General features: G+C 44.4%; 3 protein-coding genes across 7 annotated transcripts; 2 read left to right on the plus strand and 1 right to left on the minus strand.

Moving 5' to 3' along the window:
* Positions 1 to 395: 395 nt before the first annotated feature.
* Positions 396 to 11,532, minus strand: shroom2b (shroom family member 2b). Of its 4 annotated transcripts, none has more exons than XM_068309110.1 (11): positions 11,406 to 11,532; positions 8,010 to 8,111; positions 7,712 to 7,732; positions 7,268 to 7,390; positions 4,937 to 7,181; positions 4,787 to 4,842; positions 3,481 to 4,065; positions 2,712 to 3,143; positions 2,090 to 2,264; positions 1,732 to 2,004; positions 396 to 1,663 (listed from the first exon to the last, which is right to left on the minus strand). In XM_068309110.1, the coding sequence occupies exons 2-11, from the start codon at positions 8,102 to 8,104 to the stop codon at positions 1,391 to 1,393; spliced, it is 4,278 nt and encodes a 1,425-aa protein (XP_068165211.1). In that variant the 5' UTR covers positions 8,105 to 8,111; positions 11,406 to 11,532; the 3' UTR covers positions 396 to 1,390. The 4 variants fall into 4 exon arrangements, with proteins under 4 accessions (XP_068165211.1, XP_068165210.1, XP_068165212.1 ...); XM_068309109.1 differs by lacking the exon at positions 11,406 to 11,532 and adding an exon at positions 9,468 to 9,664; XM_068309111.1 differs by lacking the exon at positions 8,010 to 8,111 and having other exon boundaries at positions 11,406 to 11,503.
* Positions 11,533 to 14,535: 3,003 nt separating this feature from the next.
* LOC137591236 (uncharacterized) lies at positions 14,536 to 16,539 on the plus strand. 2 transcript variants are annotated; one of them, XM_068309114.1, is made up of 3 exons: positions 14,536 to 14,566; positions 15,014 to 15,082; positions 15,211 to 16,539. In XM_068309114.1, exons 2-3 carry the CDS (start codon positions 15,077 to 15,079, stop codon positions 15,847 to 15,849), a joined length of 645 nt encoding a protein of 214 aa, XP_068165215.1. In that variant the 5' UTR covers positions 14,536 to 14,566; positions 15,014 to 15,076; the 3' UTR covers positions 15,850 to 16,539. The 2 variants fall into 2 exon arrangements, 1 of the variants encoding a protein (XP_068165215.1); XR_011034635.1 differs by having other exon boundaries at positions 14,539 to 14,566; positions 15,172 to 16,539.
* A 2,762-nt stretch (positions 16,540 to 19,301) lies between these two features.
* LOC137591235 (growth/differentiation factor 8-like) lies at positions 19,302 to 23,662 on the plus strand. The gene is made up of 3 exons (XM_068309113.1): positions 19,302 to 19,629; positions 20,277 to 20,647; positions 20,833 to 23,662. The coding sequence occupies exons 1-3, from the start codon at positions 19,302 to 19,304 to the stop codon at positions 21,211 to 21,213; spliced, it is 1,080 nt and encodes a 359-aa protein (XP_068165214.1). The 3' UTR covers positions 21,214 to 23,662.
* The last annotated feature ends 342 nt before the right edge of the window (positions 23,663 to 24,004 follow it).

Consider the following 24,004-nt stretch of genomic DNA (forward strand, 5'->3'; position numbering starts at 1 on the left):
TGGATTCAGGATGTCGCTACTGTCGTCTGCTTTTATGTGAGGCTTTTACCTCTTTTTTTTTTTTACATCAGATGATTTTAAAAACAAAGGCTTGAAGACATGAAAAAACAAATGATTTTTTTCAAAGTTCAAATCTGTGTGCTGTAAGCTGTATTAACTGTTTTATTACTGCTGTAGAAATATTTTAGCAAGTGATTTAAATGAGCTCTTTTTTAATAATCTATTTCAAGTTAAAGTTTGATTTTGTCACTATTTGGCATTCAAACCTTATTTGTGTCTACTGTTCACAAATCTCTATACTATTTCTTCGTGATTTCCAGTTAACAAAATAAAACTTTTTTTTTTCCCCCCAGTATTTGACTCACAATAAAGAAAGGAAACAAGGCCTCCCAGCTTTATATTTTTATTGAAGGGTGTGTAGATGAAGTGTGTGAGCCAAACAACGTGGCCATGGGCAACCCACATCGGTTAATGACGTTCACTGGGGTGGAGGCAACTGTAGGCACATATTCAAATAAATATATGTGTAAAAAAGTGCCAGCTTTATATAATCTTCACCAGAAAGCCTCTGATGTCTGTGGTTCATCCGACAGGAGTCCGCTGGTGACGGGACGTCCTGATTTCAGATAAAGGGTCAGAGCGTGGATTAAAACCTGAGGTCACAGGTGTCACAACAACCAAGAGCCATACCGTCGTCTTCATTAGAATAAAAAGGTCAGCTCTAATTCTATAATAAATTACAGAGTTCAACCCAAAGTGAGATATAAAGTAAATCAATAAACAAAAGGTAGATAGTGAAAAAGTAATAAATTACAGGGGAAACCTTTCCCCTATGTCCTCTCTGATTCTCAACAAGGCTACATTAAATTACTAGAAAATGTTAGCTTAAAACTCTGCAACTTAAATACAACAATTCAGAAATAATGAAAGTAGAAACACTGATGAAACATTTTGACGCAAACATTTGGAATAATATTTGTTTCGTATAAACACTATTTCAGATCTGGATGAATCAGAATCTGCTCCAGCTGTGTTTGATCTGATGTTATATACTCCCTCTGTAAAGCTGAAACCATCTCGATCATCTTTCTAAATAATTTGGGATCTCTAGACCCAGATTACCAGTCATGTTCAGTCATGATGATGTTTGATTTGAAGGTGCAACACTCTGTCTTTAGGATACTTATCAATATTTTAAAAAAAAGAAGGATGGGATTGTCTCATCGTTGTGCAAAAGTCGGCCTCGAAGAAGCCTTCGTCTTTTTGATCGCTTCATTCTCAGTCAACGGCCACATGGGAGATAAAGGGCTTGTTCTGATAACAACTGGCAGGAAACACACGTAACCACGACAACATTATTAAAAGACAACACGCAGCTTTCTGGCGCTCATCAGAGCAGAGGCCTCTGGTCCAGCGGCAGACTGTCCACCAGGCACTTCAGCTGCTCCTCTCCCAGCTTGATCTTGTCCTCCAGCTTGCGTTGCTCGATGATGAGGGCCGACTTCATCTTCACGAAGTGGCGGTAGTCGTCCAGGCTTTCAGCATCCAGGTGAGCCTCCATGATGATGGACACCAGCCGCTCCCGTCGGTCCAGGTTCTCCTTGAGCTCCTTGGCATCTTCGTGCTGCCGCATCAGCAGCTTTCGCTTCTCCGTCAGGGTCCGCTGTAAGATGGATGTCAGGAGTTACTCATGTGGATCAGGTGGACGTTCACGCGTTGTTCGATGGTTACCTTCTCTTCAGGTGGAGCTTCTTCCTCAAGGCTGTTGAGAGCGTTCTCCACCCGGGCGAGCCGCCCCGACAGCGACAGCAGCAGACTCACCACCTTGTCCAGATCGCCCACAAACATGCGGAACTTGTCGAGCTGGTTGGGCTGACAGCGACGTTGCACGGTGGCCTCGACCTCACGACCCAGCGCTTCATTGTCCTCCATGTCCTCCTGCAAGCTGTGCCGCGCCTCTCTCAGCACCTGTAGCTTCTCTGCCAGGCTGGAGATCAGCTCTTGCTGGAGTGAGAGAAAAAAATACAAAAAGTATTAAAACGAAGGAAGAATTTTACATGCTGTTCCTCTCTCCGCGGTGCAGGTTTACCTTCTTGCTGGCGAGATCAATGTCCAGCTCGTCCTCAGAGTCCTGCTCCTCCAGCTGCTCCTGCATGTCCTTCATCTTGATGAGGAGCTCAGCCTTGGGAGCTGATGTGTTGTAGTAAGAGGAGCTGGGTACCAGGGATGCTGCTGCTGACAGGGAAACATCCTCTTCCTCCCTCCTGCCACAAACATCAGACATGAGTGGACACATCTGACCCGACCGGATGTCTCAGGACTAAAGGTTATGCAGTTCAAAGATGTGTAATGAGACTCTTGTCCACCAGAGGGAATCAGAGGGAAGATTTATGGTGTCTGAAAAGTTTAGCTTTCAAATTCAAACTGTGGTTTTCCCTCAACATTTACATTAGACATTAGAATTTATTATTATCTATGACCATTTAGTATTCTATTTCAATCTGAATAAGTGAAACATTTAACTGATTGTCACTTAAAAAACAAACATGATGCTGAACATGTAGTTCATTGTTAAAACTGATCACATGATAAATTCCAGTCAGAGGTCAGAGGTTAAAGTAATTCAGTACAGAGCTAGCAGGTCTGATGTCTAACTCAGGTCCCGCCTTCTAGAAATCCGTTCAGGTGGTTGAGATCCAAAATCCTTTCACCTGTCTGTGGTTCTGATGGATGAGGAGGGCAGTCTGGAGATGGAGGAGGCCCTCTTGCGCTGGAGGGCACCCTCTAAGATCTGCTCCTCTGTGGCAAACAGCCCCTCCATCAGGTCCATGGTGGTCATCCTGCCAGTCTGGTCAAGGATGTCCACCAGGGATTTGTCTTTTCCCATGATGTCCCTGGCCAGTTCTTCTCTCTTGGCGTCCTCCTCAGTGTGAAGAGCTCTCACTGAATTCAGCTCAGGGACGGAGCCCTGGTCCTGCACGGCGTGGCCGTTCACCGGGGAGGGGATGCTATAGATCTCACAACACGGAGAGGCTCCGTCCTCTGCCTCCAGGTTCCTCTCGATGTGGACGATCCTCACCGGGACTTTCCTCACCGGACTGCTCACCTCCATCTCTGCCGGGGGCTTCAGACCGTTTTCTGACCTGGACAGGAAGTTTACAGTGTGGTTTGACCAATATCAATGCATTTTGGTGGATGGAACACATTTTGTATTTATCTCCACGGCACTGCGTATAATTACAGGACAGGTCGTACAGCGGCCTTGTGGCTTTAACTAAATTACAGCCTTCAGTTTGATTCTACTACAAAAGCAATCAACAACAAACACCATGGATCTGAACCTCCTCTCTCATTTACGCTAAACTCCTTCAGCAGGACAACAACTACTTCTAGCAGTCCTGTGACCGTTGAGCTTGTTTACCTGACACCGTTTTAACGTGAGGAGGGGCTGGGAGAAGACCTGGACACTAAGCAGCTTACCCAACCGGTGACTCATCCTGCACGAACACAGCCGGCGGTTTGTCAGTCAGTCTCAGGGGTGAAAACTGTGGAGAGGGAGACCGTCCTCGATCTGCTTGAAGATTCAAAGTCTGTGGAGATGAAGCCCCTGTATGTTCCTTCTCCTCCTCATTTCCTGCACCTCCTCTGCTCACGTCGGCTCCTGACATGCTGTTGAGATGTGGGGAGCTGCTTGGGCCTGCAGAGGAGTTCTGGGCAACTGCATGAGTGTCAGAACCGGAGCCGGACAGAGGCTGGGCTGCCGGAGCGCCAAAGAGGAATTCCTGGGAGGAGGAGGAGGAGGAGGAAGTGGTTTCTGTGCTGAAATGGGACTTGGGCTGTGGCAGGAGGCTCTGGGCTTCTGGAAGCTGGGCCGGGTACTGGGAGCCAGGGTTGGGACTTAGGCTGCGAGGGCCCAGGGACTGTGTGTTGTGGGAGGGACTGGCAGTGTCTGGTTTGGACCTGTGGTCAGTGAGGCCGGGGGCCGGGCCCTCGTTTCTAGGGACTGATGGTGCTGACTGTGGGCTGTGGTCGGACTGGTACAGCAGTCGGCTCTCAGATTTTTCTCTAGAGGTCAAAATAAAGACAAACATCATCAGCACCAATAAAACGTTTATTCCAGCTTCATTTGTTCTAGTGACTCTTTTCTCTCTTTTAGGTGGAAAGTGAGGAAACCAAGACTTTCACAGCTGACGTGAAATATTTAATGCATCAACAGAGACAGAATAAACCAACCTGACATTCAACATAGTAACGACATTAGCAGAACCTAAAAGAACACGTCAGGCTGGTGAATGGAAACCAAACAGCAGCCACGAAAAGCTGAATGAAAAGCATCAGAAGGAATTCAAGCAGAGGCTAAAACGTCCAGACTTGGAAATGTTTTTCACATTTACGTCACACCATCCACAGTAACAAAAGCAAACATAGATAAATTTCACCATTCAGCAACAACGTGACGACGTGCGTCACAGATTAGTGTTCATTTCAACACTAGTAGACAAGGAAAACTGTTCCAAACAACACAAGCAAACCAAGACGGAGCTAGTATGACAGAAAATGATATTTCCCTTTCAGTCCAGGAAACCTGAGTCTGGTCCTCTCTCACACATTCCACATTTATGTGACATTTAGTCAGGGTTTATTTGGGAACTGAAAAGATTTCAGCCCATTTTTGTCGCCTCTGTGTCATTTAACATCTTCTTTACGATGTCTTTGCTTTAACACTTTTGAGTGAGACATATTCCTTTATCATCTCAAGTTTAGTAGGTGTGAACCTCAATCTCACCTGTTGGTGGCGCTGCTCTGCTGGCTGTGAGGATCACTCCATGGTGAAGGAACATTCTACAAAAGAAAAGTAACAAATCATGACGTAGAACCCTACCCATATGGATTGTGTGTAAACACATGCTAACTTCTCCAAAACCTTGCTTCTCACCTGTGTATAGAAATCTGCAGAAGGAGATGACCGGGATCTCTCGTGGAAGCACACAGCCTTCTTCTCAGGATCTGCATCCAAGATGTTCTCAGCTGAGTGGTACCTCCCTTGTGTCCGGGCCTCTGTTGATTTCTTTTGTTTACTCCATGTGGCCTGGTACTCGGCGAAGGTTCCGAGTCTCTGCTGCTCCAGTGACACCTCATTATGTCCAGGCAAGAGGAGGTTGGAGTCTGAGGACAAGGGAGGCTCCTCAGGTTCTCCAGCAGGAGTCCTTTCTTTGGTGTTGCATGCATCACCAAGGTCTGCATTTAAGTTTGTTCCCTGGTTGGTATTCAGTACAGGCCTGGAAAACGCTGGTTTGGCCTCGAAGAACTTCCTCCGCTCAACGAGAGACCCCGTTTGGGATTCTCCCTCCACTCCCACTTGATCAATCTTGTCAGGTTCTGAGAAGGAGTGCATCTTCTTGACCAGGGGAAGGCGCTTGCGACCTCTAACGCGTCCGTTGGACGTCTTGACGACAGGTGCTTCGGGCACAAGTGGTTCAAGGTCTCGTCTTTGGAAGGAGGTAGCCTGGAGGACCCGGGCCTGTGCCTCCTTCAGGTGATCTTTGTAGGTGTTGGAGAAAGAAGATGCAGGAGCTTTGGTAGACCTCCATTCTTCTGTCTCCTCATCCACGGGGTCACATGTCAGAGTGGCGGCACTGCGGCTCTTTTGCAGCTGGGCTCGTTTCTGCTGGATCTCATTTCGGAGGGTGGTGGCGTAACGATCGCTGCGCCGGTTCAACTTTCCACCGCTGGCGGCCACACCGTTGCCTACATCCTGGACAGCTATCACAGGTGTGGTCAACGCTGCTGATTTCCTCTCTGCTAAAGCCTTACTCTCATTGGCCAGGGAGTGCAGGAGGGGGGTTTTCAGGGGGGATATTCGATGATCTTCCTGCGGCACCCACGGGTCCTGGTGCCTTGAAAAACTGAACTTATGGTCAGTGTTCTGGTGCATCGGAAAACCTCTTTTAATGTTGTTCGAGAGTCCGTCACGTCTCTTTGCTGGGTCTTCTGGGCTGCAGGTTTGGACACCAAGTTCAGAGGTTTGATGGTTGTAATGTGAATCATGTCCCTGATGGGGCTGGCCATTGTGCTCCTTGTTGTCACCGTAAGGCATGTGGAACTGAGGTAGGGAATACTTTGCCTTCATGTTTGTCTTCAGGGAACTTTGGAGGCCTGGTTCATTCCTGTGGGGTTTCTCCGTTTCCTTCCTCCACCCGTCTGATTTTCCGTGCCTCGCTTGAAGCTCAGTCGTCTCAACTGAACTGTTCAAACAGTAACTTCTGCTTTTCCCCCTATTCTCCTGGATTGGGTTTGCGGTAGAACTCCATATGGACGCCGTGGAGTGCCGGACCTGTTTGCGGCCGAAGACGTTTATGGGCAGATCCTGGAGGCTGCGATAGTAACTACCTACACTTTGGATGTGGGTGGGAGGAGCTGAGCTGGTGTGCAGGTAGAGCGGGCTTTCATCGCTGTACTGCCTCTGATGGTCGGGTGTCTGCATGTGATGCGACTGTCTGACGTCGATGCTGGACAGGGAGAAGAGCTTGTTCGGGTGCAGCCGGTTCTGGTTGTGGTCAGCTGCTTTGTTGGGCAGTGGGTTGAAGCTGTGTCTGGTCTCGGTGGTCTTCTCCTGGGTGTTGAGGCTATTCTGATCCTTGTTTTCGACCAGGTGTTCATGTGACCTGCCTTTAACTTTTGAACCGCTTTGCCCTTCTGGATAAGGGAACACCTTTGTGGCAGTAAAGCTCTCACTGCGCAGGGGAGCAAGTGGGGGAGGAGGAGATAGAGACTTCTTCTTCTCTGGTGCCTGCCACACCGGGGCAATACCGGCTCTCCCTGCCAGGGACACACGAGAGGTGGGCTGCCCCTCCGAGCCCCCGCTCCCCAGCGTAGGCTGCAGGTACCTGGGCCATTCTGCCTGCTGAGGCGCCTCGCTCTGGAGGCCCTTAAAGAAAATGTTTTCTGCGCTGGTTCCCCTCCGACCAGCGCTGGCGTCATGAACTGGGGGGCTTGCCCCGCTGGACAGGCAGCTCAACCCAGAGTCTCTCCTGCTTCCGGGTCGACAGAGCAGCTCAGCGCCGCTGACATATTTGTTTGGTGACAGACGACCTGGTGGGAAGGGGTGAGAGGGACGCTCCAGGTTCTCCATGTTGTCCACTGAGCAGAACTTACTGGTTAGCTGATCCCGGTCCTTAGATCTGAAGTATGACAAGTGATTAAATACACTATTTTAATAATTATTCAATCAATCAGGAATTATTTAGAGAAAATCTAAAACATTCACTTTGCTTCATGGCTCGGCTGCCAGATGGGTGAAGGGCTGGCTTCTCTCTTGGCAGACTCTGACTCTTCTTCTGTCAGCTTGGACGAGTGCCAGGAGTGAGGCCGTGAGCCAGGATCATTCTTCCTGAAACGACACACTTTCAACAATCAGGAGGGAGGATTTCACGCGTCAGCTCCTCTCCGTCTGTTATCAAGACGGACGGAGGAGTCAGAAGGTGAATCGTTTATCACCAGTCCAGATTAAATCTTCAAACGTCCAACATGTTCAGCTGTAGAATCAGATCATGACTTTATTTTTATGGACTTGATCCCTGGTATAGAATCTGTTGCAGGATCAATTTGTACCAATAAAAGACTCAATTATTCATCTATAACTAGTTTTCTACGTGCTAAATAATCAACTTGATCATCTTCTGTATATTGATCATTCCAGTGTTGCACATACCCTTGTTTGAAGCGGTGTTTCCTGGAGAGCATGTTGAAAAACAGAATTACAGGTGTTCAATAAAACATTTATAAAATGCTGTGGATGATCATAAACGTATAAAAATAGGGTGAATGAACACAACTTTTAAGACACACCGAACAGCAAATCTACAAATTACACCTACAGGACGTTTGGTTGGATGGCTCAAAAATATCCAAAACTACAAAGGAGTACAAAGCACGATTTAGAAACTACAACCAACGGAGATCCACCAGGAACTACCAGCACACGTCGAGGCGGGGCCGGGTGACGGTACCTCATAGAGCTTCGCAAAATCTTGGTGAGGAAGCTCCTTGCCACATGCACCTCGGTTTCTGATGGCATTGTGTGTGGTGATACAACATCAACCATGTTCGCCCTGATGACGAGCGGCGGGTAAAGGAGGAGGAGGAAGGAGAAAATGTTACCAACAACCAGTAAAAAAAGAGATGAGTCACGTTACCGAATGAGAATATCTGGGTAGACAAGCTTTAGTTTCATTTGGGGCGTTTGTTTCGCTCCTTTTCCGATGTCAGAAGGAAGTGAAATGTCTCAGCCAGACGAGACTCTCTGGGCCTGACGGAAACCTTAACCTTGCCAGGTCAGGATGGAGACGCTGCATTCCTTCAGTACAGGAATGCAGGGAGGCATGACCCTCGCTTAGAATGGGACGTTGACGCTCGCCGCCCTCCAGGTGCGAGGCAGACGATCTGAGCGGGACGATACTTTTAGAATTAGATAACCACTCAGGAGAAGGTTAAAGATTTGATTTGTCCAACCAGACGTCTTCTTCTAAATCCTCTGCTCGGGGTTCTGGTTTGTTTGACAGGTTTGTGATTATCTCTGTTTCCAAACTGCAGGTCATAGTTCATCCGTCATCGACAGCACGTCGGGACGACTGGCGCCTGAATTCACTGGATGAGGAATTCTCTCAGGCAATAAACTGCTTTAAAATCAATACTCTACTTTAACCTGGGGAAATATGTATTATTACTCTGATTAGGTTATATTGATCGTTGTAAACTCAATGGAAAACCATTTATCTATCATCTTTCTATATTAGTGCAGCAGGTCCAGGCTGGAAGACTGGATCCTGGTGCCAGGAGATCTGATCCATCTACCTTATCAGTAGAACTGATCACTTTACTTTCCACTGGAATGAAACTTTATTGTTCGTCACATGGCAGCAAGTTCCTCTCTTAGACATTCCAAACTCAACATACATGGTATAAATCTCTCTCATGGAGGTAAAACCACCTCTCCCTCGGCTCAGCAAGACACACAACATGTGAGTTGTGTCGCCTCTAAACAAACTCCCGCACAATAGAGATGCAAATGTGTCTTTTGCTTAAGTACTCAGGCTCTATTGTCAGGGGATACAGCTGGTCTGTCACAGATATTCCACAAAAGAGGAGACGTGACCATTCTCTCAGGATATACGACCCGACCTAAGGCCAGCTCATTCAAACAGCCCTGGTACACCTGTCAGCAGCAGAATTCCACAGAAAGACACAAAAATCAGACTCAAATCCTTGCAGGGCTTATGGAAATCTAACTGAACAGGTGCTTCAGATAAATGACTAAAAAGTTGGTTCTCCATCTGATCGAGCCATTTCTGTCCGAGTCCAACAATAAAATAAAACTACAAGGTTGTTTCTGGACTAAACCCTCACTGAATAAAACAAAGACGGACGCTGTAAAGACACCACACATGACAAAGAACATGGAAACTCACCAACAACCTCTGAAAGCCTGGAGTTTAGTTTCTAGAAGGAAAAACTTCCCAGCAGTGAGACGACAGGAGGAACCTGGGAACCCTCCTCCCAGTGTGAACACACTCACAAATACACTCCACCTTGTGCTGTGGAGATTTCCTCAGGGATTATAAAGGGGGATTTGAGACAAAGGGGAGGAGCTATTGTCCCGCCTGGCGTCCTGCTGTAATCTAGAGTTCTAAGTGGAAGAGCTGCAGGGGCTCCTGGGAAAGAATCCGCTCACAGCTGATCACAAATAAGACATACTGAAAATTTAAGAAAAAAAATGGAAAATTAACACGTTTTGGTTTTATAATTTTAAAACTGCGAACAGGAAACGGCTTCAATCAAGTATTTTTTTTATAAGGGAAATGACATCAGGGACTTTTAAATTAAACTGAAGACATTTTAGACTATTTTCATGAATTAAATTTCACATTAGTCATCATTTTCTACTTCACATTTGCGCATACAACTTTCAGCCACTGAACACAGCCGTGTTAATGTGTTCATATCTGTTTGATCCTTCTGTTGCTGAGTTGACGGTTTTGCCTCAATCGACTGGGTTCTGATTCTGGTACCAGTCTCGCCCTGGTATCTGATGGTTCTGTACGTTCAGACACATCTCTGCACTCTGTTGAGCTCCTTCTGTGTCCTTGTCAGCAGAGACAGGAATGTTTGGCGTGTTGTGGGAGATACCAGCCAGGCCAGGCCTAGGGGGAGGATGAGGAGGAGGAAGACTCCCCCGTGGAGGAGGAGAAGCTGCAGCTCCTTGGAGTTCAACACAAACCATGTTTGATAAGAAGCTCTGTGAGTGACGTCACTCTAGAGTTTATTAAAATCTCAAACAATGCTATGAAATCGGATTCGGCCACTGGGAAATGAATCATTTTGGCTTCAGGAATGTCATGCGTGATAAACGTCTTCACCTTCAGTTTGTGTGCGACTCGTAAAAATAATTTTGGGGACTTTAGGGACAAATCAAGGTGCGGGATTGATGAATCAGTTCCAGATCGCTCGCTGGTGACACATCTTGCTGATTCACCAGCGAGCGGTGGTGGTGGCGACGGCCTGTGGGGTCGATCTCCCACCGCTGAGCTTTCAACACAAAAACACAATAGGAGTGCAAGAGTCATCACAGCTGGGCTTATCGATGTGTCACCGCCTGCAGCCGAACAATGCAACGTGCAGCAGGATAAAATGTTCTGGATGAACAGACAAAGTTTGACACAATGCAAACCTGAAGATGAGCAACAGCTGAAAGCCAGCCGCCCACTTCAGCACAACAACACGTCCAACACCGCCGCATCACCCTCAATGAAGTTTAAGTGTGCCGCATATTCACACAAACTCCCAGAATTTAAATCCTGCAAGGTTTAAACTTTGATTGAAGCAATGTTTTTGTCATAAAGAGGAGCTTTTTGGGTAGATCTGGATTCAGACGCCAAACTGAGTCCCTTAAAAAATGTTTTGTGATCAGAAAATAAATGTATTTCCCTCTGTTTTAGCTTCTGACAGCTGACTGCTACTTCAGTACATCTGCTGCTGATATACACTGTTGAGAGCTAACAAGAGAAAACACTTCATTTCTTTAGTTGAACAGGTTTAAGAGTTGTAATGGTGGTTCGACAGCAATTATTCTTCTATAAATAAATCTCTACTGAGGCTGATGATTTAGCTTTACTTCAGTTTACCTGTTCTAATGTCGTCATCCTTTCCTGTCCCCCCTTAAATCCTCAAAGAAGTGTAATGATCCCCGAAGCGCTCTGTCATGAATGTTGAGCTGACAGCTGACATCTCCAGATGAAGAAACTTATCTCATATTCATTCACAGCATCATGATCTAATCTGGAAACCAAACCATTGAATCGGATGACAATAACAGAAATCATTTAAGACGTGAAAAAAACAGGAAGTACCTCAGAGGGAAACTTCTAGTCCTCTAGAGTCCAAACATGTCCAGAGAAGAGAGCGCTGTCGGAAGGCCCAGTCTGTGCTCAAAGCCCCTGACAACAATGGGCTCCACTGACATGGCCCCAGCAGTGGCAACTCACCTTGGCAACATGGACCATACCATTCCTCCTGCAGGGAGGGGGTGTACCTGACCCGGAGCAGCTTTGTGGGAAAGCAAACAATCTCTCAGAGCCAGTTTTTCAGGTTCATAAAAAAGCCCGGCGTGTGGTCTCTGGGCATGCTCAAAGCGAGGGTGTCCTCAGCCGGGGACCCAGTTCTGAAACACACCCCGTGGTCAGCCTTTCCTTCCTAATGACCCGGGCCGCTCCGTAAAGCTGACCCCACGCCAGTGGCTTTGCTGTGAGTAATTGGATTCAGACTTTAAGACTCTGATGCCATTTGCCAGGGAGTATATAATACTGAGAGGACAGGACGTCAGTGACCAGTAGTAGCGTGTAGAAAACAACCACAGGTGGAGGTGCGTTCCATTTAGTCACCAGTAGCTGGAACGTCAAGAGAACAAGGAAGATCTGTGTAATGTTCATAATGTAGGTGAAGGGATCTTTAAAAGGCGCCTGGGTCACTGACACATCACCTCACTGGACGTTTAACTGTCATTATAGATGACTATTTTTCTTTAAAATTCTTGGTGTACAAAACTGTGGTGAGACCAGCGATGTTGTTTGGTCTAGAGACAGTGTCACTGAGGAAAAGACAGGAGACAGAGCTGGAGGTAGCAGAGATGAAGATACTGAGGTTCTCTTTGGGAGTGACCAGGAAGGATAGGATCAGGAATGAGTACATCAGAGGGACAACACATGTTAGAGGTTTTGGAGATAAAGTCAGAGAGGCCAGACTGAGATGGTTTGGACATGTCCAGAGGAGAGACAGTGAATATATTGGTAGAAGGATGCTGAGTTTTGAACTGCCAGGCAGGAGGCCTAGAGGAAGACCAAAGAGGAGGTTTATGGATATAGTGAAAGAGGACATGAGGATAGTTGGTGTGACAGAAGAGGATGCAGAAGACAGGGTTAGATGGAGGCAACTGATTCGCTGTGGCGACCCCTGAAGGGAAAAGCTGAAAGGAGATGAAGAAGATTTTTCTTTAAAATTCTTGACTTAAACTAAAAAACAAAAACAAAATGGAAAGATATTAAGACTGCATGAGAAAATGATGACTTATGAAAAAGTGTTCACTAAGACGAAATCAAACTGCTAAATGGAAGAAATAACAATATAATGAGTGGTGAGATGAATTCGATCAAAGGTCAACTCGTCTCCTAGTTGTTGATTTTGGGCTGGTTTGGTGTCGACCCAGCTGACATATGGGACAAAAACAACTTCCTCCGCCTGCTTTGGTTTTAGTTTGGAACGGATGCTGGAAGATGGATCTACCTAGAAGAGGCCCATCTTTCTCTCACTCTGCTTTTACGGTACCTTCGGACCACCAGGGTCAAGGTCTTGTGGGAACTCTTGACCAGAGAGATGGCCTCCTGACGGGATCCTCTGAGGGGAAAGCCGTTCACGCTCACCATTTGATCGCCGGGCTGGAGACAGACGGCTGCTGCCACGCTGCCCTCCTCCACCTGCACACACAGGACGAAGGATGCAAACAGTAATCAGGTCCTCAGGTCCAGCTGAACTGTGACAGCAGCTAACCTTGCTAAATAATCTGACTTTCATTCATAGACGTAGTTTTCCCTCTGTGCAGTCATTTATAATGTACATTTCATGCTAACGCCGCCTCCAGGTAGAATACATTGAAACTGTCTCCCTAACCCATACCCGCATCCTCGCTTCATCCCCATCATCCAGGAGCACCAGTGACGTCCGGCAACCTGAGTGCTCCTATTAAAAATTCAGCCCTGCAGCGCCTGTAACCTGAGGTAGCCTACGACGGCTCGAGTCTGCTGCAGATTGCAGACGTTAAACCTGAAATAATACCACAGGTAGCATGAATAAAGAAGGAGCGACGATTAAATCTATCAGATGGGGGCGTCCAGCCTCATCCACGTTTTATTTCTAAGGGCTAAGATCATAAAATGGTTCCTAATTCATCTTGATTCATTTAACTTGACCCTATGGCTGAGTTCCATTTATAAACCTGCCAACCTGTGTAACCTCGTCACCTTTGTGATGACCAGAGGCTCTCGGTGCTCGCTGCCCCCCCTCAGCTTGAAGCCCCAGGGGGCTTTGCCGTGGAGCAGCAGCTCCACCAGCTCTGCGTCCTCCTGCGGTTCTGCATCTCTCCACGCATCCATCTCCTTGCACCACTTCATCCTGACAGCTGAAACTCTCAGGTCATGTCTGTACTCCACGGCATCCATGATGCCTCCACCTCAGGCGGCTCCATCAGCATCAGAGCGCTGTCACCAAATAGTGAAGTTCACTTCAGGCAGAAGCTCCTGGATCCTATAGAGACACAGCAGAAGATCACCAACAGTATAGATGTTCAACTTCAATGTGAACATTTGGATTTTGTATTTATATTAAACACATTTTTTGCCTGTGTAATTAAGAAACTTGTACCAAATTGTAAGGACCTGCAAAATAACTCAAATCGAGTACAGAAAATATAAAGAATCAGATTCTTTCTTACTGATATAAAAGGTTTAACTTACATTAAACGCCTCACAAATCTCTAAACAGACCCCTGCAGGTCCGTCCGGTTCCGGTCCTGTTTGATCCCTGACAGGTCGACCCTGTCCCCCTTTGTGAGCTTCTTCCACCGTCCAGACGACCCAAACGCTCCCTGACATCAGCGTCTGTTGTTTTATCTACCGACGGCCCCCCCCCCCCTTCATTTTTACCTGCATCCATCTGATGATGTCGTGTCGCCCCCTAGTGGGCGCGTACAACTCTCATTTCTACCGAAATTAATAATTTAATAAATGTTTTGAAATTAAAAATATGACACAAACAGGTGGAGGGAGTGATGGAGCAGGAGGAGGCAGTCTGTGGTATTAAATATATACCTGTGATGAAGAACAGGTGAGAGGGGCGTGTTGGATTGAGGATTAAATTAACAAACTCCACCCACCTCATCTGATGACGTCAGGGGCGTAAACGCGTTAATAAAACATTGTTTATCCATTCACGGAGGAGAGGTGTCTGCGATCAAGCTCAAGTAAGTCAAACTCTTCTTCTGTCATTAGAGATCCAAGAGAAATGAGGAAAGAATTTTATATTTAAGATTAATTAAAATAGCTTTAAGACTTTTTCATGCTTTCCTTTGAACCACTGACATTTTTTGTACTTTGTTTAAATATTGCTAAAGAAAATAAGTCTATTCAGTTCAGAAATGAAGTGAAGAAACACCAACTGAGTCACTTGCTATTAAATTCAAATTCAACCCCGGGACTGACTGAACTGAAAAAAGGAGAAACCTTACATTAGATCGTACACTGAATTCTCACTCTATCTTTGCCTGGATGGCCTCACAAGACCTCGAATTATTTGCTGCGCTGCCTGCATTTCATTCTCTTCATGTCATGTCATTTGTCGCGCCAGAAATCTACAAGTCAAACTGGTTTAGCTGATGTGAAACGGTTCATCCCTGTTTTCCTTTGTTTAGAGTCTCAGGAGGCATTGTGTCAAAGAAACAGGCAACTGAAGATGTTCAGCCACCTCAAAGACGATGGCGGTATGAAACTCTTCACCAATATTTCATGTCATAATACTGTATTAAAGCTCTTCATTTCAAGTTCTTCCCTTTGGTTGGTGCTACAACAGAGAAGCCGGACTCTGACTTCAGCCTGATCTCCCTTGCAGACGGCCTTGATGAACACAGCAACGACCGTCGCGATGGGGGTGATCACAAAGATTACAGGCGCAGCCCTGACCATGAAGACAATGGACACCAGGGGAGGCGTAGCCCAGGTCGGGATGATTATGGCCGCCAAGGCAGGTGTAGCCCTGACTGTGATGAGTATGGTCGCAAGGGCAGGCGTAGCCCTGGTCGTGATGATTATGACCGCCAAGGCAGACGTAGCCCTGATCGTGATGACTATGGCCGCCAAGGCAGGCGTAGCCCTGGTCGTGATGATTATGACCGCCAAGGCAGACGTAGCCCTGATCGTGATGACTATGGCCGCCAAGGCAGGCGTAGCCCTGATCGTGATGACTATGGCCGCAAGGGCAGGAGTAGCCCTCATCATGGAAGCCCTGGTCGTCGTGGGCCCTCTGATGAGAGTGGCAGTGGGAGTGAAAGTTACAGTGACGAAGAGGGTGGACAGGGTCCAGGGCCTGGTGGCAGGCGTAGAAGGCACAGACACAGGCGCAACCGAGAAAACCAGGAAGGTGGGGGTGGGCGTGGGCGTGGTTGTGGTCGTGGTCGTGGACAAAGAAAATGAAACTTTTAGAATGAAAAAAGATGTTCCTTTGATAAAATCCATCAGCTTCTTATTCTGAGAGACAAGAAGATTTTCTTAGTGAATTATTTCCCACCAGGAATTGTAAGACATCCCTGAGGCAAGCTTTTAGGAACATTGGAATTTGAAGGATAAAAATCCTCATCATCAATCAAAAGTGATCAAATTAAACCCACGCAATTCTGATTGAACTTTAACTTCCTATATAATGTCTAAGGATGTTAATTAAGTATAAATGAATATTAAATAAGCAACAGTTAAAAGGAGTGTAGGAGCTTTGCTGCATTTTAAACATCAGTGGACTTTTTCTATCTCATAATTGTGGCTTTAAATTTCATTGTTTTGCTTTTCTGCTTTTATTTACTCACTGGGTTCCATAATGCTGTTAATCAGTCAATCAATCAATCATGTTATCGGCATCAATAATTATGGTGTTTTCTCTATCATGTAATCATTTTACATACTTAAAACTGTGCTTTAAAGATCCATTTACTGTTTAGCTGGTATAATGGAGTCAGGTCACTTAAACGTATGGTTCTGCATGTTCTCACATGTGTTTAACTCTGAATGTTCTGAAAGACCAGAAGTCATCCAGTAGGTGGTCAAACACACTAGTGTTGTTCTTCATTGTCTTTGATGGTTGGACTTATTCTGGGTCAGATCTGAACCTTCTGTAGAGTGAATGATCATTTCTTTCTGTCTGTCCAATAAATCTTGTGATTTGCTGAAATCTGACGTCTTCGTCTTGTGCTGTTTCTGGAATAAAAAAATTTGGATTTGGTTTGGAAGTCTAGATGTTCGGTGACCACTAATATAGAAACATTTGTTTGTTTGTTGGAGCTGATTCTGACAAAACTGGACGTGAGAATTATGCTTAATTTTGTCTTGGCCTGAGACACCCTGCCTACCTTTAATCCTCTAAAACTTGACCTCAAACTTGTCCATGAAGCAGATACCACGATCGACGTGTTTCTCTGTAGTCTGTGTTTTACTTTCAGGAAGCTGCCTTCAACCTGTGTTCATCAACCAAACTCCTAGAGGGAGTTGGCAGGATGCTTGCATGCAAGCGAACTGCAATTACCAATAGTTAACGTGTCATTCTGACCACAGAATGTTCATCTGGTGTAATGGGTGGAGATGGAATGTTGTATTTCTGCATCAACTGAAATATTCTAGAGAAAAAAAAACATTTTAAAGTGTTGTTTTATTCATTTTTCTTGTAACAAAAACGGAATAAATTGTTTAATATCTAACCATAGTGGGGGTTAGCATAGAGTCCTACAGAAAGACATAGGAAAGCAGTTGAAATCACCTATTTATCCTCTGAAATCAATGAGAATCCTTTGTAATGGCAGTTTTAATTGATTAGGAGACTCCTCAGGCTGAAGTTCAACCTGTCTCAGGACACAGGTGTGTGAAGGTGGGGCTCCGTGTCAGCGCTCGAGGCGTCAGAGACGTTCAGGATGAGTCACCTGTCAAATATGGGTGTGTCTTCATTTTACATGAGGCAAAATAAATATTACATTTCTTTATTTATTGATTACATTAGTTGTCTTATTGGGATTAGTTTTGAGATTCTTTGTCCCAAATTAAGTCAGGAAAAAAAGGGCTTCTATTATGGGATGGATAATCAGAGCAGTTGTGCACTGAAAAAAAATTTGCTGATCTTATTTTCCTTTTTTATAGATATTCATTAAAATTATTAATCAAATAATGCTGCTAATACATAAAACTCAACAGTCTGACAAAAGAAAATTAGCCACTGAGAGCAGCATATTGATATTACCTTTAATTTGTTTGTTAAATGTAAAGCTTGACATTATTTAAGGCTTTATTTGCCAGTATTTACTCATTTGCAGTAAATAATAATGAGAAGGAAATGAGGTGTGAGCTAGGCCTCCACCTGGGGTCACACATAAAGACTTCCTGTTTGTCAACCTGCAATAAATAAACCAGTTTATCATGAAAGTAGATTCTCTGTTAAAAGTTGTTTGTTATGAAATGTTGCAGAAGTCAAAGAGGTATGTTAGCATGAATGTTGGACTTTGTGAGCTCCTGTCTAAAAATACACAGTTCTGAAATATTGACTTAACCTCTGGTTCTAGTTCAAGTCCAGACAGAGTCAACATGTGGAATGACGAGGTGGTCCAGTCTGACGGCTGTCATGTTCTCACTGGAAATGATCGGTCTTGTCACAGCTGGATGGTTTACTGCATTCTCAACCTCCTCTAAATGATACGTTTGAGAATTTGTTGGAATAATCCGACACAAAACAGTTCCCCTACTCCAACAATTGAGGCCTGACGTTACCTGAGCAAAAGGTAAATGAAGTCACACACGATAGATGGTTCAGACCATCAGGTTATCGCTATTAGTCAGTGTAGTTTCAGTCTCAAACAGCTTATATCACATATTCACACTCCACGTCCATGAAGGGAAAGTCTTTATAATGGATCTCCAGCTCCCAGCAAAGCAGCAGAGCCTGGGACAGGATATCCTCTGACATCTTCTGAGCATAATCCAACATGGGTTGGCTGGCTGACCGAGGTTCTGAAGAACCGTCAGCTGTTGTGACCTCTGGACTGGACAAACATTCTCCCTGCTTGTCGCTGATCATCTCCTGCTTATTGGAGCAGGACCAGCAAGTTGACTCGTGAAGTCCCATGTCATCCCCAGAACTGCACAGAACCACAAGAACCTGGATGTCAAACATCAGACATGGCCTGCGAGCTCCTGTTTAACCAGCAACAATAAAATCAAGACGACCCGGTCGGTAAAATCCTCAGCTCACGACAGCGTCTGACAATTAAACTTTTATGAAGTACATTCACGCATAAAACCCGCAACAGCTTCTTCTTTCAAACACAAACGTCCTAGGCATGAAGAAGAGTTCTGATCTCTTACCTGCTTTGTGCTGCAGCTCCTCTATGGTTCACAGTGGGTTTGTTCCACCTTCACAGCTGCTGAACCAGGTGACTCCTGCTATGGTGGGTGGGATGGGAGGAGCAGGTCAACCTGTACCACCTGATCAGTTAGTGACACCCCTACCCCACACTCAAATGTAGGTTCTCAATCCTTGCTGTTCAAACTGAAACAGACTGAAAACACAAGAAGACAGTGAATCCCGAGGGGTTCTTACAAAGAGAAAGTATTTTACCATAAAGTAGCAGCAGGTAAACTTTACAGCCTGAAAGACTGATTTTAATTTAAAAGGCTTGATTCTCCTAAAGCTGTCCTTATAAAGCCTCACAATTTACAGTTCTCATAAAGAAAATCAGATCCAGTCGGTCATAAAATTCAAACTTTAATGTTCAGTCTGTCCAGTGGTTTTCAGACAAGCTTGATTTCCTTTATAAATAATTTTACTACCTCTTTAAATATCACCTCTGATTAAAAAAAGGTCCTCCTCGCAGCCAATCATGAATTGAGAAGGCTTCTGGGACAGACTTATATCAGACAGCGTCATTGCGCTGACCGCGTCTTTCGTCCAGAATGCTCCTCTTCCTCAGTGTGAGCGTCTTCCTCTCTGCGGGATTTTCCGTGGAGATGAACCAGACCTCCAAGCTGCTGGCCGAGAGCGGAGAGCAGTGCTCGGCCTGCGACTTCCGGGAGCACAGCAAGCAGATGAGGCTCCACAGCATCAAGTCCCAGATCCTCAGCATCCTGCGGCTCGAACAGGCTCCCAACATCAGCCGCGACATGATCCGCCAGGTGCTGCCCAAAGCGCCTCCTCTGACGCAGCTCCTGGACCAGTATGACCCGCGAGTGGAGGACGAGGACCACGCCACGACGGAAACCATCATCACAATGGCCACCAAGCGTAAATATAGCACAAATCGACTCTGGATTTTTCTCGTTGTCCCCTTTCCTGAACCAGAAGAATATAGAAAAATATCTGTGCGTAAAAACAAATTTACGCACAGATCCAAAATAGTGATTTTTAAAGTTATGGTCAGTTTTAAACCAAAACACACATTTTTTCCACATGCTTTTGATAATTAAATGAAATAGTTTGCAATTAAATATTTAACTTGAATTAAATGAGAGTTTAACTTTTAAACTTTAAAGAAAAGTGTGTGGATATCTCAATTTTGAACTCTGTAAAAGTCCTACGTAATTAAACATAGGATATCTACCCATTATTGATCAGATATATTTTTATTCATGTTTGTTTTCACGTGCTCTGATAATGTTAATTATGTGCAGAGGAGGAATTATATCTCAGTTATGCATCACTATTAACCTTTATAAAATTCTGATCATTGAATTATATCAATCTTGCATCAGGCTATAAATGGGTTTATTTATGTGCTCTAAAATTATTTCTATCACTCTCCTGATGGCTTATTTTATTTGTCTCTTTAATTTTGAACATTTCTCCTCTTGATTTGACCTAAATATTTGTTTTCACAAGACTAAATTTGTATTTAAAAAATAATTTCATATTTTTTTAATGATGTCTTCCAGAAAATCCAATCACCCAGGATGAACTGTCCTCCTGCTGTCTGTTCAGCCTCAGCCCGAAGATCCAACCCAAAAACATCCTGCGAGCTCAGTTGTGGGTTCACCTGCGGCCGGCTGACGTGCTCACCTCCATCTTCCTGCAGATCTCCCGCCTCAAACCTGGAAAGGAAGGAAACAATACCCGGGTCAAAGTCCGCTCCCTGAAAATTCACACGGACACCGGCGCCAGCTCCTGGCAGAGCATTGACATCAAGTCTCTGCTGCAGACATGGCTGCGTCAACCCGAGACCAACTACGGCATTGAGATCAACGCCTTTGATTCCAAAGGAGAAGATCTCGCAGTCACCTCCTCGGAGCCTGGAGAGGAAGGTCTGGTGAGTTGAGATTTATCTCTTACACAAATAGTGGAACTTGTGGACTGAAATACAAGCAGCTGTAGTTAATCTAAGCAAAGCCACATGGCTGATGTAATTTTTAGCAAATAAGCACATAGATCCATCTGTTCTGGATGCAATTGGTTTAGTAATTGCTTTGTTGGGACATCTTCGTTTTTTTCCAGCAACCGTTCATCGAAGTGAAGATCCTCGACAGCCCCAAGAGGTCCCGCAGAGACTCCAGCCTGAACTGTGATGAGGAGTCTGCAGAGACTCGCTGCTGCCGATATCCCCTCACCGTCGACTTTGAGGAGTTCGGTTGGGACTGGATCATTGCACCCAAGCGATACCGGGCCAACTATTGCTCAGGAGAGTGTGAATTCATGCACCTTCAGCAGTACCCACATGCACACCTGGTGAACAAGGCCAATCCTCGAGGGACCGCGGGGCCCTGCTGCACGCCCACCAAGATGTCCCCCATCAACATGCTGTACTTCAACCGCAAGGAGCAGATCATCTACGGCAAAATCCCATCGATGGTGGTCGACCACTGTGGATGCTCCTGAGGGGACGAATCTAAAACCAGACCCAGTTACACAAGAGATGAGAGGAGTATTTTAAGGACATGACTTCTCATATTGTCTTTACTTTCATCCATATACAAAACAGAAAAATAGTTGAGAACAGACATGATACCAACAGGAAATATCTGTAAGTCTATCTACTTCAGCTAACAAGCTAATGGGAAGCTAGAATTCCCCCCATATTACATTTAATTTTATATAGTTATGTTACTATTTTCTGCATTTAATACTCCTGATATCCTGGTATTTTTTGCACATGAGACGAGTCCTTACACCCGACGTTATACAACACAAGGTACCTCTGTTCTGGCTGATACTCGCAGAAACAGATGCACATAAAGTCTGATGCGTGTTATGAAAAGCTGGAGAAACAGATTGCAATATTCATGCAATCACAAATTAAAGAGCCAGATAGATGGAGTCCTGCTGTCCACTGATGAAAACGTGTCCTGAGTTGAGCCCTGACCATAACAAACCCTGCAGGGCGTCTATTCCGTGTTTGGAAAACACGAACCTGATGACTCTGAGCGGTCCCACAGCTTGTTTGCAAATTTCTCTCTGTGCTCTCAAGAGCTTCCCAGTGATATGAGAATGAAGGTTGCAGGTGTGTTGTGATTTTATTCTGATCATTTTATTTCTTTCTTTCTTTCTTTCTTTCTTTTCAAAGTGGATTTTGTGGTTTGTTGTACATCAGCAAAGTCAGTTTATTAGAAACGATCTAACTGCACGCTGCCCTTTCTCCCTGAGTGCATCAGCTAATGAACAAACTCCACGGGCTGAAAAACCTGTCAATAGAGGTAAATCAATCAAGAATAGAAAATAGAGACGTAACTCATTACCGACGTTTAGAAATGACATTTAGACATTCAGACTGATGACTTTTGGTGGTTCTAGTGAGACACAGCAGCACCTAGTGGAATTATTTTCTTCACCTTCCTGCTCTGGTGTGTGGAATTGTACGGTGATAGTTAAAATATCACTGACTGCTGAAATAGTGCATAAACAGCCGGGGGTGTTTTGGATCCACTGTTCAATTACAACTTGAGGCCAGGACCTGTAATCTCAGAGGGAGGTTTGATCTCTATTTGAAGCTGAGTGCAGATGTCCAGACTGTTGTTGTGATTCACGGGGGTTTCTGACCCAAAAGTTCTGCCGTCAGAACAGAAAGTCCACGAACAAAATGTCCATGAACAAAATGTCCCGTATTGTTTCCTACAAGAAGGTTTTAGATTATGGAGGATTATCATTCTGCTTTTATCCCTCTTCAGTTTCAAAATCAAAGCAGATTCATCCACCTCAGAAAAGGACGATCAAAGATCTGCACAGATTTATTCCCCTCCACATTAAAGTATTATGCTGAGGTGGACTATTTTGGGCACCTTATCTTAATTAAAAGATGCAGTCTATAAACAAAAACTTGCAGACTGAATGTGGATAGATGTTCACGCTTAACCAATTAATTGCTACTAACCTCCAGATTAACAAATATCACTCGACTGTTGGAGTTTAACAAACATTCTCTTAAAATATACAAGTAGAAATACATGTGCTCATCACAATTATGCAGAACATCTCGCCACATTGCCGCTTCTGGTGCATTCAGAAACAAATTAACTTGAAGTATGATATCAATAAGGTGCTGTCTGTTGTCAGAAACCCTGAAGCCACGTTGGTCAACACAGGATCGTCTGATCTTGGATCAGGGTGGGTGATGGGGGACTGTTGGGTCTCTAGAATAAAGAGTATGGTCGAGACCTGCTTTTCTTGGAAAGTGTATTGAGAATATTTGGTATTGATATAGGGTTATGCAAACAAAATTGGCTTGACTTGACATTTGAAATCACTTGAACGTGTCGCATTTTTACTAAAATATGTCCTGCCTGGCTCTTCATGTGAACTTTTGCTTCACATTTACTTTCAAGGCTTTTACTTTCTTGTTTCTGTAAAGTTCACTGTTTGCAAACATAATCTGAAGATGTTTCAGGTTTTTTGAAAGTGTTCCTAAAATGCCCTAAAATAAATAATTATGTCCATCTGAAAATGTCCAACAGGAATGTAAATCTTTTTGATATATTAAAGTGTGTTATTGTTTTTGTCACTAGATGGTGCCAAAGTACTGTGTTTAAAAATTGAGACTGCTCAAACCCAGTATAAATATCTTTTTTTCAATCTTTATCATTATTTTTTATAAATAGAGAGTTAACACACGTATCTGCTTTATGCCTGTGATTTGTTCCCTCCATATCTGTGTATAAATAATAACATGATAATCTGTAGTGCCTGGTCATAGGTCTGAATTACTCATATTTTATCATGTTGTCTTTTAATCAAACTGATCAAGGGTCGGATGTATTTGTAGTTTTATTTTCTGTAACTTTATTAATAGTTGTAATCATAATGATAATAAATGATAATTTTCTCTGTGCCACCAAAAAAAGTTCAAGCACAGTGCATTTTTAAGTAGATGATTCAAAGCATGCAAACTAAAGGAAACTTGATTTGTGACCTAACATCACAAATGTGAAAAGTCATCGAGATTTTGTGATTATAGTATTATTATTATTATTATTATTATTATTATTATTATTATTATTATTATTATTATTATTATTATTATTATATAAACGTTTCATTATTTAGCTGGGATCAATGTTTCTGATTTGTTTTTAAGAATCTTCTTCAGTTTCAGTTTCAGTTTTATTCTACAGATGTGTCTCAACCCAGGATGAGGGATGACAACAATAAATATACAGTGGTACCTCTACTTACGAAT

Source organism: Antennarius striatus, chromosome 24, assembly GCF_040054535.1.
Source record: "Antennarius striatus isolate MH-2024 chromosome 24, ASM4005453v1, whole genome shotgun sequence".
In the NCBI taxonomy this organism is placed as follows: domain Eukaryota; kingdom Metazoa; phylum Chordata; class Actinopteri; order Lophiiformes; family Antennariidae; genus Antennarius; species Antennarius striatus.